At 37.8% G+C, this 16700-nt stretch overlaps 1 protein-coding gene across 1 annotated transcript in view; it reads left to right on the forward strand.

Moving 5' to 3' along the window:
- GALNTL6 (polypeptide N-acetylgalactosaminyltransferase like 6) overlaps positions 1 to 16700 on the forward strand; it is a 1158724-nt gene that overhangs the window by 1057159 nt on the left and 84865 nt on the right. The window contains exon 9 of the mRNA XM_025462860.3: positions 11503 to 11610. Within this exon, the coding sequence (XP_025318645.1) occupies positions 11503 to 11610 (108 nt within the window). The remainder of the gene's footprint in view (positions 1 to 11502; positions 11611 to 16700) is intronic.

The raw sequence follows: 16700 nt of genomic DNA on the forward strand, positions 1-16700 counted from the left end.
TAATTTAGAGGAAAGGGGGAATTGAAGATGACACTTTTGAAAACGAACTGAAAAAGTCAAAAAAATCCAATTAAAGAATGGACAGAAGACATGACTAGACATTTTTCCAAAGACATATAGGTGGCTACTAGACACATGAAAGATGCTCCACATCACTCATCATCAGGGAACTCCAAATGAAAATCACAATGAGATATCACCTTGCACCTGTAAGTATGGCTAAAATTAATAATACAGAAAAAAAAAAAAAACAGATTTGGGGAGGGGAGATCTCTGGGTGGCTCAGCGGTTTAGCACCTGCCTTCAGCCCAGGACATGATCCTGGAGTCCTGGGATCGGGTCCCGCATCGGGTTTCCTGCATGGAGCCTGCTTCTCCCTCTGCCTGTGTCTCTGCCTCTCTCTCTCTCTCTCTCTGTCATAAATAAATAAAGTCTTTTAAAAAAGAAAAAGAGGGGATCCCTGGGTGGCTCAGCGGTTTAGCGCCTGCCTTCAGCACAGGGCGTGATCCTGGAGTCCCAGGATCGAGTCCCAGGATCGAGTCCCAGGATCAAGTCCCATGTCGGGCTTCCTGCATGGAGCCTGCTTCTCCCCCTGCCTGTGTCTCTGCCTCTCTCTCTCTCTCTCTCTCTGTGTGTGTGTGTGTGTGTGTGTGTGTGTGTCTCATGAATAATAAATAAAATCTTAAAAAAAAAAAAGAAAAGAAAAAGAAAAAAAACAGATTTTGGCGAGGATAAGGAGAAAAGGGAGCCCTCTTACACTGTTAATAGGAATGCTAAGTGGTGCAGCCACTCTGGAAAACAGTATGGAGGTTCCTCAGAAAGTTAAAAATAGAACTACCCTATGACCCAGCAATTACACTACTAGGTATTTACCCAAAGGATACAAACATAGTGATTCAAAGGGGCACATGCACCCAAATGTTTATAGCAGCATTATCAACAATAGCCAAATTATGGAAAGAGCCCAAATGTCCATCAACTGATGAATAAATAAGGAAGATATATATCATATATATAATGGAAAATATATTCAATAATATTACCATATATACAATGGAATATTATTCAGCAATCAAAAAGAATAAAACCTTGCCATTTGCAACAATGTAGATAGAGCTAGAGTATGTTATGCTAAGTAAACAAGTTAGCGAAAGACAAATACCATGTGATTTCACTCATATGCTGAATTTAAGAAACAAAACAGATGAACTTAAGGGATAGAGGAGAAAACAAGAGGGAGGCAAACCATAAGAGACTCTAAAATATAGAAAATAAACTGAGGGTTGCTGAAGGGAAGGTGGGCAGGGAATGTGGTGATTGGTGATGGGCATTAAGGAAGGCACTTGTAATGATGAGCACTGGGGGTTATATGTAAGTGATAAATCACTAAATTCCATATAACCAATATGACACTATGTTAACTAACTAGAATTTAAATAAAAACTTGAAAAAAACAAACAAAAATAGATATATATTTATAGTGAGATATATATATATATATATATTAAGTTATAATCAATCCTTTGAAAATTGACTTTGTGAGTCAACTGGATTGGCAGATCCCTAAAATACAGTGTTCCTTTTCTTACAAAATTTCCCTCAAGAGACTTGTATTCAGTACAGTTAATAATTAGTAGTTCTCAAAAAAAAAAAAAAAAAAAAGAGAGAGAGAGAGAGAGAAATAAAGAAAGAAAGAAAAAGAAAAAAAAGTCAAAGAAATGGGGGAGCCTCTGGGAGGCCTGGAAATAAGGCCTCAAATACTGCTAGAACCATTTCTTTTCATTTTTCCCTTTTGTTTCTCTCTGTCAGCTTCACTCCCTCCAACAGACTTTCCTTCCACCCCTCAGACGTGGCCTCTGGAAGCTCTCCAGCTTTCATTTTCTGCTTCATTACCAGAGTAGTAGTTCCAATATAATGAAACCTCAAGGAAGAAGTTCAGTTAGCAAGGCCTGAGCCATGTTCCTGCCTCTGCCATTAGGAAAGCAGTATGATTGATAGCCCAACTGAGAGGCAAAGGAGATGCACATATTTGGATAGTTCCAAAAAGAAAAAGTTGTTCTAATATATTAAACCAATTTTAAGTTTTTAAAGAACTTATATTTATTTTTAGCAGATGATAAATCCAGAAAATTTAAGCAATAGACTCCCAAATCTGGAGACAAACACTTTGGGGCACCTGGGTGGCTCAGTTGATTGAACATCTGACTCTTGGTTTCAACTCAGGTCATGATCTCAGGGTCACGAGATCGAGCCCCAGGTCAGGCTCCAGGCTCAGTGGGGAATCTGCTTAGGATTCTCTCTTCCTCTCCCTCTGCCCCTCCCTACCCCTGCTCATTCTTGCCCATGCGCATGTATGCATGCACACTCACTCTCAAATGAATAAACAAAATCTTTTTTTAAAAAAAAAAAGCAAACATTTTGCCTCTAATGTACCCTCTAAGCTGTAGAATAATGAGTTAAGGGAAATGAGGGACTATGTCCTAAACTATAATATTTTACGCAAAAAAGCACTCTGAAGATGTTCAAATTTGTACTTTCTTCCCCAAGACTTAATGTTTTGAAGAAATCAATAAGTGACATATCTGGGTTTTTTTGTTCTGGTCTCCACCTTAATCACTGTTTTTAAGACTGCTAAGCATTAATGCAAAATATGAACACTGCATCTCCAAAGCAATGATCTGAACAAGGTACCCTTTGAAGCCCTGCTACTCCTGCCTAGACCTTTTAAAAGCTCATTAAGTGGGCAGCCAGGGTGGCTCAGCAATTTAGTGCCGCCTTCAGCCCAGAGCATGATCCTGGAGACCGGGGATCGGGTCCCACATCAGTCTCCCTGCATGGAGCCTGCTTCACCCTCTGCCTGTGTCTCTGCCTCTCTGTGTGTCTCTCATGAATAAATAAACAAAATTTATGAAAAAGAGCTCATTAAGTGCAAGGTAGTTTGGGTACAATCTTTTTTTTAATACTGACATAAAGCATTTCTTACTTTGAAAAAATCCTAAGCAGATGGTTCAAGAAATGAGAGCTTTTCCCCTGAGACTAGATATGACCATGTCCTGATGAAGACTGTAGATACATTTTCCAATTTCTGCTTTTGTTGTATACTGATCAACAAATAGAAAATGGGGGTCAGGTCAAAAAAGGTCAAGGTCCCCTGTTCTCAAAGAATAACCCTAAAGACTAAGTTTCTAAGAATAAAGCAAAGCAATGGTGTATATGGGTGCATCTCCCTTATATCAAGTTAAATCAAACGTGCAGTTTTTACACCATGTAGCCCAGAAGAATAGCTTGATGACAGGCATGGCTCTCTTCGGTGTCTGTGCACCATAGCTTTTTACATTAACAATTAACATCTTTAAAAAAAATTAACATCTTAATTTCTAGATAGATGGTAAAGTGGTAGGTTATCTAATCTTAAGAATTTTTCAAACTTAGCCCCACAAGACATACCATAAAATTAGAAGGTTATTTTACAGGTCCAGAAATGTAATTACTTATGTATACATAATATGCTGTATTTTTAACATTAGCCACACCTTATTTTATAATAATCCCCATATGAATGAAGAAAAGCTCAAGATATCTTGTTACCTTGAAATTTATATTTGAATATGCTAAAGATCACAGCTTCTGTTTTTAATGGCAGCTACATGGTGGGTTCTCATTAAATAACTCAGTTGTCTGGGAGTAACCTCATTTTATATTAGTAAACCAATAGTCCATTTATTTATTCGATAAATAATTACAGTAAAACAACTTGTCAGGCATCGTCCCAGGTGCTTGGGATACCTCACTCAACAAAAGACACAGACTCCTGCCTTCATTAGGAAGAGAGGCGCAGAAAAGTAATAACCTAGGAAATCTAGGAGTTATCTCCTGAGTGAGAAGGTGGTAAGGACTATGGGAACAGAACAGAGAAGGTTGATACTGGGTGCAGGATGAGAGAGTGTTTGGGGCATGAGGATTTGGAGCTGAGACTTGAAAGTGATGGGGAATTTAGCCATGTGGAGATTGGAAGACAATTTCACACAGAGGGAACTGCCAGAACAAATGCCCCAAGGTATCTGGCATGTTGGAGGGACAGATAAGAAGCCAAAATGGCTTAAGCAGAGAAAGAGAGATGAAAAGAAGAGTAGGAAATAAGATCAAAGAGATGGGAGGTTTTGGAGTGAATAAACTCTTTAAAAATTTTTTTGAGAATTTAGATCATCATTTCCATATAGTATATTATGTTTCACCCTTTGCCTGATAATAATATTCCCTTGCTATCCTTCTGACAATCAATTTCTTACTGAAACTAATTTCATATTTCATATGACCGGTATAATTTTATGATTCCATTTAATTTAACATTCTCTATGTCTAAATTCCAGTTTGTGGCTGATAGTGAAAAGTGATTTTTTAAAAATAAGGCAAGCATTCAATTATTCAGTCAATTTGAACTAGATTATGAAAAAAAATGCTCTGTGCTCATTCATGAATAAAATAACATGGATTTTAAATATTTATGTTGTCAAAGGATGACAGTATTTGTAAATTTAAAACATATTCTCCAGGAATTAGATACTTGAGCATGACAATGCCATAGCTTTGGTTTGGTTTTTTTGTTTTTTGTTTGTTTTTTTTTAAGAAATAATCACATGATACTACCCAGGGAATGTCTTTTAAAAATATAAGCCACATATTTCAGAGCAGATAAAGAATTTTATAAATGCCACAACAGGTGCACTTTGCTAAAGAAATATATTGTCGCACTGTCACCTAAACACATCTCTCTAGCGTGTCGGGATACACATGCTTCTACTGAAATAGGCATGGCTATTGGAAGATTGAACAAAATAAAGTGTTTGGTGATGTCCATAGTATTAAACTAAAAAAAAAAAAATAAACAAAAAACCCTCTAAGTCTAGAGACAATTGACTTGATGTACTTAGAGTAAAAAGCAATTTGGCCCTGACATTATAAGAAGCAACAATATATTGGAAAGGCTTTAGGGCTCCTGCATAAATAAAAGTATAAGTGTAACTGAAATGATCAGACTCAACTATTCAATAAATACTTATTATTTATTATGTACTAAGCCCTTGACCAGTAGCTGGAGATGCATTGAGTAAAATTGTCATGGAACTTTTAGTCTACTGAGGGGAGACAAACACTAAGCAAATCATTATACAAACACACAAATCCTTTCATTACAATTGCTGTCTCGACTTGAACAAAACTATTCAGAACGTGGAACTGATCCCCCATATGGCGCCAGCATGGTGAACAAGGCCAGCATATAGTAAACACTCAATACATATTTGTTTACTGACTCAATTAATGAATTATGGGAGAGAGAAGTACAGGATGGAGAGACAGCATAGAACAGGAGTGCCAACCAAATCTAGGGGCTCAGTTGTGTTGGTAAAGCTGAAATCTGGAACAGAAGTAGGAAATGGGCTTGAGATAGGAGAGAAGGGCAGAGGAAGGGGGAGGGTGAATTAATTCCTTTAGAGAGAAAGATTTATGGCCGCAAGCCCTGAGAGAAACTCAATGTTTCCTAAGGAATGAAAAATAGCCCAGAAAGAGGATGTGTGGAGTGGGGGAGTTCCTGTAGGGATTGGAGAAACTAGGGATAGGACAAAAAGGGTGAGGGACACAGAAGCAAGGGTGAGATAAGCAAGACCTTGGAGACTCCCGAGAGAAGTTGTAATCTGGGGCACCTGGGTGGCTAAGCAATTGAGTGTCTGCCTTTGGCTCAGGTCATGCATGATTCCAGGGTCCTAGGATTGAGTCCCACATCAGGCTCCCCACAGGGAGCCTGCTTCTCCCTCTGCCTCTCTCTCTCTCTCTCTCTTTCTCTCTCTCTCTCTCTCAAATAAATAAATAAAATCTTTAAAAAGAAGCAGAAGAAGTTGTAAACTGACTCTCATAACAGTAGCAAACACTGAAGGATTCTAAATGGAGCCATGATATATTCAGATGTATGTTTCTAAGTGGTCCCAGTAGCAACAGGGAGAAATAAATTTTAGAATTCTATAGTTTCTTTAACACTGAACCTAGCATAAAAGAAAATCTGAACAGAAGTTTCCTGAACTCGAATATAAGGAAAAATTTTAAGAATAGGAGTAGGCTCTCAGGAGAGGACACGAATTTTAATTCACGGGAGACTAGTAGGAAGAATTCTAAGATGACTCTCTCCCTTGGTTTACTCCACAATTAGGTTACATAACAGTGCAAAGGAGATTTGGCGAATGTAATTAAGGTTGCTAATCAGCTCACCTTAAGATAAGACTACGGTGGGACACCTGGGTAGCTCAGTGGTTGAGCGTCTGCCTTCATCTCAGGGCCTGATCCCAGGGGTCCCGGGATCGAGTCCCATGTCAGGCTCCCTGCATGGAGCCTGCTTCTGTCTCTGCCCCTCTGTGTGTGTGTGTGTCTCATGAATAAATAAATAAAAATCTTTAAAATAAAATAAAATAGGACTGTGGTCCTGAAGGGTTTAACCTTATTGCATGAGCCTTGTAAAAGCCCAACATTTTCTCCAGCTGGTAGCAAAAGAAGTCAGAGAGATTTATAGTGTAAAAACTATTCTGTATGAGGGAGGTTAACCATCAATGAGCTGGAGGGTTCACAGGGCCAGGAACACCAGTCCCTGGTCACCTGCCAGCAAGAAAACGGGGGTCCCAGTCATACAACTGCAAGGAACTGAATCCTGCCAACAAACTAAATGAGCTTGGAAGCAGATTCTTCCTGAGAGGCTCCAGGAAAGAGCTCCACTCAGCAGCCACTTCGATTTCAGCCCTGTGAGGCTTTGGGCAGAGAATTCGGCAGAGCCCACATGGACTTCTGACCCACAGAACCACAAAATCATAATAAATCAGTGTTGTTTCATCCATTACACTTGTAATTGGTTACACATCAAGAGAAAACTGATGCAGATATCTTTAAAAACTGTATCAAAAAGAATGAGTTAGAATTTCATTTCTGTGTGTCTAATTAGGTTATTTGACATATCTTAGAAAGGAAAGAAGTAATAATGATTTATTTAGCTTTCTATTGCGGCAGTCCTCACTCTGGCAAGACCTTTTATAAGAAGTATTTAGTCCACTTCTGCTTGCTTTCTAACTGTTCTAGAAGCCCACCTGAACCAAAAAAATAAATTAAGGCCAGAGAATGTAAGGAATTGTCCAAGCCTTATCCCTACGTCTTAGGGACCATCCCTAGTCCTGCAAGAGAGACTGGCCCACCTCCAACAACTAATGAGAATAATATGCCATATTTTCTCATGAAAAATAAACGCACATGCCAACAAATCAGTATCTTCCAAATAATATGATAATATGACAAGAAAGATTCTTTGCCAGGGGACATCAGACTTGGTTTCAGCCCAGGTCGTGTTCTCAGGGTCATGTGATTGAGCCCCATGTGGGGCTCCCCACCCAGCAAGGAGCTTGCTGGAGAGTCTGTCTCCCTCTCTCTCTCTATCCATCCTATTCATTCTCTCTCTTTCAAATAAATATTTTCTTAAAAAAGGCTTCTTTGCCTTGACACTTGTTTGCCTTTGACCAACAAAAACTGGCATTGGATTATATGCACGACTATCTAACATTCTCTGCCCTCCCACTGCCTTCTCCTTTATCTGTTGTATATTACTTCCAAATTGCACCTCTTTAAAATACAAAAATAATAAAATGAAATAATCTCTCAAATAACTAAATTCACTATAATTTAATTTAAAATGTCAGAATAGTGGTGGGGGGGCAGTTATTAGAGTGGACCATCCTGTAAGCATCCCAAAATCAGCTGTCTTTGCCAGGAATTTATTTAACACAGGTTCACTGCAGGAACTCCACAAGCCAAATAGCATACAGGATAATATCTCTTAATGAGTCAATAAAGAAATAGCATACTCCAAATCAATGATAGATTAATCATACTATTGTTCTCAGCAAGAGAAGATGAAAGTAATAAAGTCCTAATTTAGTTGAGGTGTACCTTTTTAGAAGAGATGGCTTAGCCAACCTTGGGCTGACATCCAGCAGCCAGTACAAAAGTAAAAGTCCCTGTTACCGGAGCACGTTGCCAGAGGATAAGGGTGCCAGTGCTGATGGGCAAGAAGATCTTGCAGGGGCTGCTGCAGGGCTTTACTTTAGCCACTGCTGGGGAAAGAGTCTCCTTTACTGTGGCAGGACCTAATTGCCCCAAAGTAATAGGAGAGTGATTTTTAGATCAGCAAAGAATTGCCTTGGCCAAATTGAACACTCTCTGTCCTCACAAACTCTGGGTATTTATAGTCAAAATGGCACCTTGCCACATTGCCTCTTCATATGCTTTTATTCATATGTGCCCACTGGGGCCCCTCAGCAGCTGAACTACTGAGCCCTTTTCTGTGAGAACAGATGAGATGATGATATCCTGACACCATTTAATTCATTCTTATATCAAAACAAGTTTATCTCTAAAACAACCTCTTTTTTGGTCTTTATCATAAACAAGTGGATTAAAACAATTTCACTTAAGTCCTAAACAGTGAATCTGAAATCGTATCAAACCAATACAAGACAGGTACCAAGATTACATTATGGAGGAGTATGTGCAATGCGAGATATTATGGCATCTGGTTTTGGATAATCAATGTCCTGCATATATTATCTTAGAATCTGGTTTTGGATAATCAATGTCCTGCATATATTATCTTAGAATCACTGAATTTCAGCATTTGAAAGGACTTTGTGACACACAGAATGGTGGCCAGCAAACCATGGCCCTTTGCCTGTTTTATTGAAATAAAGCTAGCTGTGCTAGAGTTGCTTTTGCAAGAAAGACCATATGACCTGAAAAGCCCAAAGTATTTACTATGACATTTACAGACAAAGTTTGCTGACTATAGATAGTATATTGATTAAACTTATGAGTGCTGGAGTTAGACTACTAGGATTCAAATCTCTGTTCTGCGGGTGATCAGTTATATGACTTTGGGCAAGCTACTCAGACTCTAGACTGCCACTTCCCCACCTATATAATTGGAGAAATAGTAAAGTCTATCACTGAGTTGTGAGCATTAAGTGGAAAGGAGCGCAGTATACACTCATAACTCTTATTAGAATTACCTTTAAAAAAGAAGAATTACCTTAAAATATCAGCTAGGCCAACGGTCCACTCAAAGTTAAATACTTATCTCCAAAGTGTCATCTACTACAGATTTCAACACAATTAGTGAGTCAGGAAATCCATTTTATCTTTAATCATTCTATTAGAAGGTTCTTCCTTCCCCTGAATTGAAATCTATCTTTTTATGGCTCTATCCTATTAATCCCAATTCCTTGGGGTTCTACCGAAATCTCTTACAAATACTAAGATCTTCAAATACTTGAAAAGGGTTTTTCTGAATCTTATCAAGACTATGTATCTCCAGTTTTTTTTTTTGCTACTTCTCCTAAAACAATTTGCATCCCTTTCTCACTTTGGTAATTCTTTTTAGAAGGGAATATAAAATATTTCCCCAAAAATTAGCATAAGACTTCAGAAAGATAGATTCAGACCCTTACTCCTCAAACTCTCCATATTATGCTGGTAATGTGTGTGTTATGCTACTCAGTCTTTTTCCACCTCATTCCTGTTCTGGAGGGTTGATATTTTTAGATACAAACATCTTATTTTTTCCCCTTTTTATGTTTAATCTAATATAGCTCCAGTCTCTCAAGACTTTTCCAGATGTTGGTACTATCATTTAGAATGTTCACTGCCCTTACAAGCTTCATAGCATCTATGCAGACTTCTGATGTCTTGATTCAAAAGATCAATAAATATCCCATTAAGTTGAAATTGATAGCCCTAGTAGTCTTGAATTCATTTAGAGCAACTGAGTATTGTTTTAGTAATCGAATTGGCTTCCCCTTGGACTTCTATCATCTTAATCACTATTTATTTTCTGGTTTCACTTGGGGTGTCATTCCTCTTAGTGAAAGAAGTTGAAAGCAAATATAAGTTAAGACATAAGTATCTTTCTCTCTTGCAGTATTACACTTTAAAACAAGCTGTATATCTGTATTAGTCAGCGTTCTCCAGAGAAACAGAACCAACAGCATATGTATATATTAAGTGAGAGAGATTTATATTAAGGAACTGGTTCTTGTGATTGAAGAGACTTGGTGAGACCAAAATCTGCTGGGAAGACTGGCAAACCGAAGACCCAGGGAAGAGCTACAGTTCAAGTTCACGGACAATCAGCTAGCAGAATCCTTTCTTGCTAGAAGGAATCAGCCTTTGTTCCAGTAAGGTCTTCAACTGATTGGGTGGGGCTCACCCACATTACAGAGAATGTAATGTTTATTCAAAAGTCAAATTTAAATGTCAGTCTCCGGCAGCCCGGGTGGCTCAGCAGTTTAGCACCCCCTTGGGCCCAGGACATGATCCTGGAGACCTGGGATCAAGTTCCACCTCGGGCTCCCTTCATGGAGCCTGTTGCTCCCTCTGCCTGTGTCTCTTCCTCTCTCTCTCAGAGCTCTCTCTCTCTCTGTGTGTGTGTGTGTGTGTGTGTCTCATGAATAAATAAATAAAATCTTTTAAAAAATGTTAATCTCATCCCAAAAAGCCCCTCCATTGAAACAACCAGAATGATGTTTGACCAAAAATCTGGGCAATGAAGTACAGCCAAATGACACATAAACTAACCATTATAGTATCTAGCTCTTTTCAATCTTTTTCTTGAAATGAAAATAGCTAAAATTCTAGCACATAGGAAGCCTGGATTTTGTTTTCATAATTTTTCCTTTGATAGTTAAGTACTCTGTTACATAAAACCGTGATTAAGTGTGTGTCTAAGTGTGTAGTCATGACAAAAAATAACCAATTAATTTTTGTTACCATATATAAGTACAGTATTTCACAATATATACTGAGTTTAATATTTCTTGAGTCCACATCAATAACCAATTATTTTCTGTGCCTAAGAAAAGATTAAGGGTAGGAGAAATCAGAAAGCAACAACAGTTTTTAAGGTGAGCTCTATTGAAAGCTTCAGAATCTAGATGTCACAAACTATGGATATATGGATATATCGGCATTCCTTGATTCATTCCCCTATTTTTTAAATTCCATTTTTCATATTTTAAAATTTTGAATTGACATTTAAATTCCAATGCTATTTCTTCAAATGCTTTCACAAGATTGTCAAAACAAATAGCTATATAAATAAGAAGATGTCTAGGCATTAAATGTCAGTGCAATGCAATATTTGTGAACAAATTCTACTAGGATAAAAAAAAATGCCAATGTGCTGTCTATGGAAATTAGATTTTACTGAACTAGTACTTTGGTTCTACACTGTTATGAATCTGAATCTAGGTTTTGAAAAATGTGAGGGTTTTTTCCTTAGTTAACCTTTTATGATAAATAGAAATTATTAATTTAGAGACTTTGAGTGATTCTCAGATTTTTTAATGAATCTTACTAATAATTCCTCTTTTATATAAAGTGTACTGTTCTCTTTCATTATACTTTTAAATTTCCTTTCTCTAGGTTTGGATGTGTGGAGGAGAAATGTTTGATGTCCCGTGTTCCAGAGTTGGTCATATCTACAGGAAGTACGTCCCTTATAAAGTTCCATCTGGTACCAGCCTGGCAAGAGTGAGTAATGGGATCAGAATAAGCTGGGCTTGATATGGCTTCCTGTAGGCAAACTAAGCCACCTCATACATGGTATAATTTGTGCTGCAGTCTACAGGCACAGTCTGATAGAAACAATTAACCAAAAGAAAAACTCCACCACTTGCCACGCCATTTGACAGGTTTTAGTATATAAACAGTTTGTGTTCCTCAGAGTTTTATTTCCATTCCTTAAGGAAGTATTAACTACTAATGCTAATTCTTGTTTTTAATTATTTCAAAGCACTTTCACATACATTACATTTAATCTTTACCCATACCTTCTGAGATTGATATTCTTATCCTTATTTTGTAGATGAAAACTGGGGCTTGGCAAGGTGGGTTATTCATGCTCAAATGAATGATAAATGGCAGAAGAGGCCTTTAAGCCCAAGTCTTCAGAATGAATGTCCAGTACTCCTGCCCCTCCCTTTGATAAAGTATAACAGGATATTTAACAAGTCAAATGGAGAAAGGGGTAAATACAAGATGGGGAGAAGTGGTTGCCCAAACTCAGCCTTCTCATTTGCAGCTAGGGCCAGCTCTGCCTAAAATTTTACCCCATCCTCAAAATCTCAAATCTGACCAGTCACAAGGTGGTTTTTTTTTCAGATCCTGTTTCAAATAAAACCTTTTTCACAGGCTAAATGAAAGATACCTTTTTCTTCTGCATTTTAGAATGTTTTCATATATATTTAGGAGAAAGTCACAATGCCTTCTTGAAATAATCCTAACAATTTCTGCTTTCCCTGTGACTTTCTTTAGAGCTGGGTTAGCTGTATTCACCACAGTATGTACCTACCACTACAGAGATGCAAAATCTAGATTAAAAAGGTTGTTTTGCCACATCCCTTCTCACAGTGTTCTCCTAGGAATCTAATCCTGAATTATTCATTTTTGCTCTTTTACTGGTAAGGCTGCAATATATAACCATTTGAGTCTTTTATATGAAGCTCAATAAACTCACAAGCTCCTTTAAAATATGAACTAGTTCATCGGGTTTCATTAGAATATCAATCACACAGAGTGTTTTCTCTGTTTTATTGCTACTACACTCCCGACACCTAGAACAAGTCTTGGTAGGCATGCAACAAATACTTGCTAAAAGAATTAATTAATCAGGAAAAACTAAGACTAGAAAACGCTACAGGTTTGCTAATAAAACTTAAACATTTCAGTAAAGTATAAAAAATTTTTCATTTCTAGTAAATCTTTTTGGAGAAAGAGGACTCTTATTTTTCTTATTCCCTTTCTGAGATTGTCAACACTGTCCATTTCCTCAAGCCATATCCATAATCTCTTTTATAACAGTTTGAGTTAATAGTCATGAAGTTACTTCACATACACCTTGACAGGAAATAGTCATATTACCAACCCAAAGATTAATAGCATCCTCCATTGAGTAGCTGAGTAAAGTATTCATTGAGAGCATAGTAAAATTATGCTCTTTGAAAAAAAATCACAAAACCCAAAGCAATTAAAGAACTGAGTCTTGGGTAAAGACATATGATTCAATTTTGTCATAAGACTTAACACCTATGAATCTCCAAGTTCATTCAGAAAAACAAGAATTCACTAAAGGGTACAATTTGAGCACATATCATAATTCAGCCATGTGGACATCATAAATCATAGCAGGTTAAACTACTCTAAAAATAATGTCACTTGTCCCTTTCACCCACTCAAATGTGCCTGGTTTGTGCCCCGATATGTATCATCCATTTGCCTGATGGATGGAATGTGTACTTGGTTTGTAGTCAAAATTAGAGTATACAACCTGGAGGGGAAAGTTATGCTGGTCCAGAGGGTATATTTTCAAAACATAAAACTCTTTATATATTTCCAAGAAAGAAATTAAGTACTTTTTCAAGGACTGTCAAATATAGGAAAACTAGGGCTGGCACATAAAATTCCCATCAAAAAGTGAGTGTTCATTCAAATGAGAAAAAGTCCATAATTCTGAATTTTAATCTTTTCCATTTAAATTTTACTTGAGGGTTCATTTTTAGTTTTTTTTTTCTAAACTGCTAGAGCAATCAGAAAGTCATAAATATTGAAACTCAACTGTCAGTCTAAGGAACGTTTTATGATATTTTAAATAAAAAATATATTAAAATGAAAAACAATTCTGATTTTTGTGGGAGACACTCAACTACCTGCTACCCTCTACTGGTTACTAAATCATCAAAAATGATGAGAGACTTTAAAGGTGCTTCAGATGCAGGGCCATGTTTGTTCAATAGGTAGTTTATCTCTACCTAGTGTCATTAGGAAATGTAGAAGATGGAGATTTTACTCCAAAGGTTTGTATTCTTATTTTACAAAGCTCATTTAATTTTTCAAAAATGTGCACCTTTTATTTAGGTACCTATGTAAACTGAGAATTCCAGTCGACTTCCAAACACACACATACACACACACACGTGTGTGAATAGGCTGCAGTCCTTTAAACAGCATACCAGTGTGCACTATAGAAATAAATTCAAAAAATTAGTACCTTCTGTTTACCTAGCGTTACAGTCTGGTTGGAAGAGACAAGATAGCCATAGATGAAACCGTCAGAGGATGATATAGGACAATAAGTAACTGTTCAAACATATTGTAAAGATATGTATAGATAGAAGAAGGGGGAGGGGGAAGGGTGCCACAGCTATTGAACTGAAAGAGGACCTGCAAGGATAGCCAATAAAATGAACATATTTAACAGAATAGTGATTCCCAAACTCAGGACCAGCGACCAGAGCCAATTCCCGGGCCAGTTTTCACCCAGCCTCAGTGAACTGAGAAAAATAAGAGTCACAAAGCTCCATATACTCAATTTAATAATATCTTTTTATGCAGCAATCCTAGACTTGTTTTCTTTTTTATGACAGAATACAAGATAGAATTTTATTAAAGCCCTAATTAGGCAAAAATAAAAATCAGCATCCCTATGTCAGTTCCCATAAAATGCAAATATCCAGAATATAGAGACTTAGAATCCACTTTCATCTGGGAATCTGAGTAGTCACTCATCATGAATAAAATTAGATATTTCACTGAATCAGCTCCTGGTCCAATGTTTGTACACTGAGCATTTTTGTGGCACCTTTTCACCAGGAACAAACTGCCAGTCCCCGAGGAAAGGTATGCTAATCCCTAGTATTGTAGGGAGACTAGAAAGCCCCCAGGGCTGTAGTGACCATTGTCCCTTGCTGGAGATGACACTGTCTTCATCACAGAAGAGTGAGCAGCTCCTCGACGAAAGGCTCAGAGAGCCTCTACACAACCCCAAGTGGCAGATGGGTGGAAGACTCCAAGGAGACTCTTCATTCTGATGGGTTGTGAGCTAAACCACACACTCTGCTGAAAGAGCAGCAATACTGGCACTTCACAGACTTCTCTGTGAATGCTAGTGTATTTGAGGACAAGCAGAGCCTTTGGAGCCTTTAGGTCCACTGGAGAGAGACTCTGAAGGACCCCATGTGAGACCAGGGTGTATTTTTTCTTATAGGCTGTGGGGAGATACTCATAGTTTTTGAGCAAGAAATGCCAGGATGAAACTAAAAGGGGTGAATCAAGTCAACCAACAAGTAAATAGTAAGACTAAGGAAAATAAGATTTTGAATGAAAGAAGTATTTGTAAAGAAAATGTCCTAAAAGGTTTTTATTGATTTGCCAGAGTATATAGTGGGATAGAGGTCAAATATGACCATGAGGTTTTCATCATGGCTTCTAAGAAAAAATCATATCAGTACAAAAATAGGGACGTGAGGAAAGAGAAAGGGCAAAATGCTCGGATTGGTTTTAGATAAGAAGGGTGAGAAGTGACTGCCTTACAGGAGTTTAGGGAAAGCCAGATATCTGGAGACTTGCAAAGACTTCCCATCTAGAATTCTGATAACCCACAAAAATTGGATTTTCTATAACAATAAATGTCCATTTCTGAGGGAAAAAAAAAAGTATTTATCATGCCAGGTACTGTGCTAGACCCTGGAAGCATGAATGATGAGCAAGATAAACATAAACTTTAACTTCCTTTTTTTTTTAAAGAGTTTATGTATTTGTTTGAGAGAGAGAGAGAGAGAGGAGAGAGAGCACATACTCCATGAGCGAGGGGACCAGAGGGAGATGGAGAAGCAGACTCCTTTCTGATCAGGGAACCAGACACTGGGGGACTCCATCTCAAGACCCTGGGATCATGAGCTGAGCTGAAGGCAACCACTTAATCGACTGAGCCACTCAGGTGCCCCAAACTTTAACTTCTCATAACTAATGGCCCTGATTATGACAGCCAGGTAGCCTCCACACAGTCCAGCAATCTATATGTAATAATCTGAATATCATGAGGATGAGCACAGAGTTAAATAAACATAACTAAACTCGCTATGGAATGAGATCTGTGTCTTATATACTTATTTATAAACTATTTTGTGAATATCATAACGTTATCACTGTGATTATGGTTTTACAGAAGAGGAAATATATCTCATGTATCGCATCTAGCATTATTTAATACATAGCAATATATGTTCTATATCAATAGATAATATGTAATGATCCTATAGGCCACACTGTGATCTACACCCAAGTTACAAATGTTTTTCCCCTTATGCATTTAGTTAAGGTTTCTTGGCAGGATGCAATGAGTTTTGAAGATGTCCTATGGTCATTATACCTCATGGGTATCAAGGTTAAACCTGAGGTCTGAGGGAGACGGATGGTTTTTGCCTCTGGCGGCTTTGAAGTGACCTCTTAACCCATTTCCCAAGTTGTCATTCTTCCGATGTCACATCCCTAGTCACATCCAGTTCTGTTGACTCCATAAATCATCTCAGACTGTTGAAATTGGTCAGGGTGGAGGGAGCTATAGAGGAGGAAGAGTGGAGGAGTGTTTCAATGTCAAAGCCAGACCATCTCAAGTCGATTAGTGAGTGCCCCCTCATCATTCACCCTGGTGTCTGATATCCCTGTCTGAAGCAGCTGAAATGGAAGAACACAAGATCTGACTATGCAGCCCTCCCTTGTTTATGTCAGAAAAATATATCAGTTGAGGAAAAGCTTTAGCAAGAGCAAAATCACTACTTTGATAT

Source organism: Canis lupus, chromosome 25 (genome assembly GCF_003254725.2).
Source record: "Canis lupus dingo isolate Sandy chromosome 25, ASM325472v2, whole genome shotgun sequence".
Taxonomy (NCBI): Eukaryota; Metazoa; Chordata; class Mammalia; order Carnivora; family Canidae; genus Canis; species Canis lupus.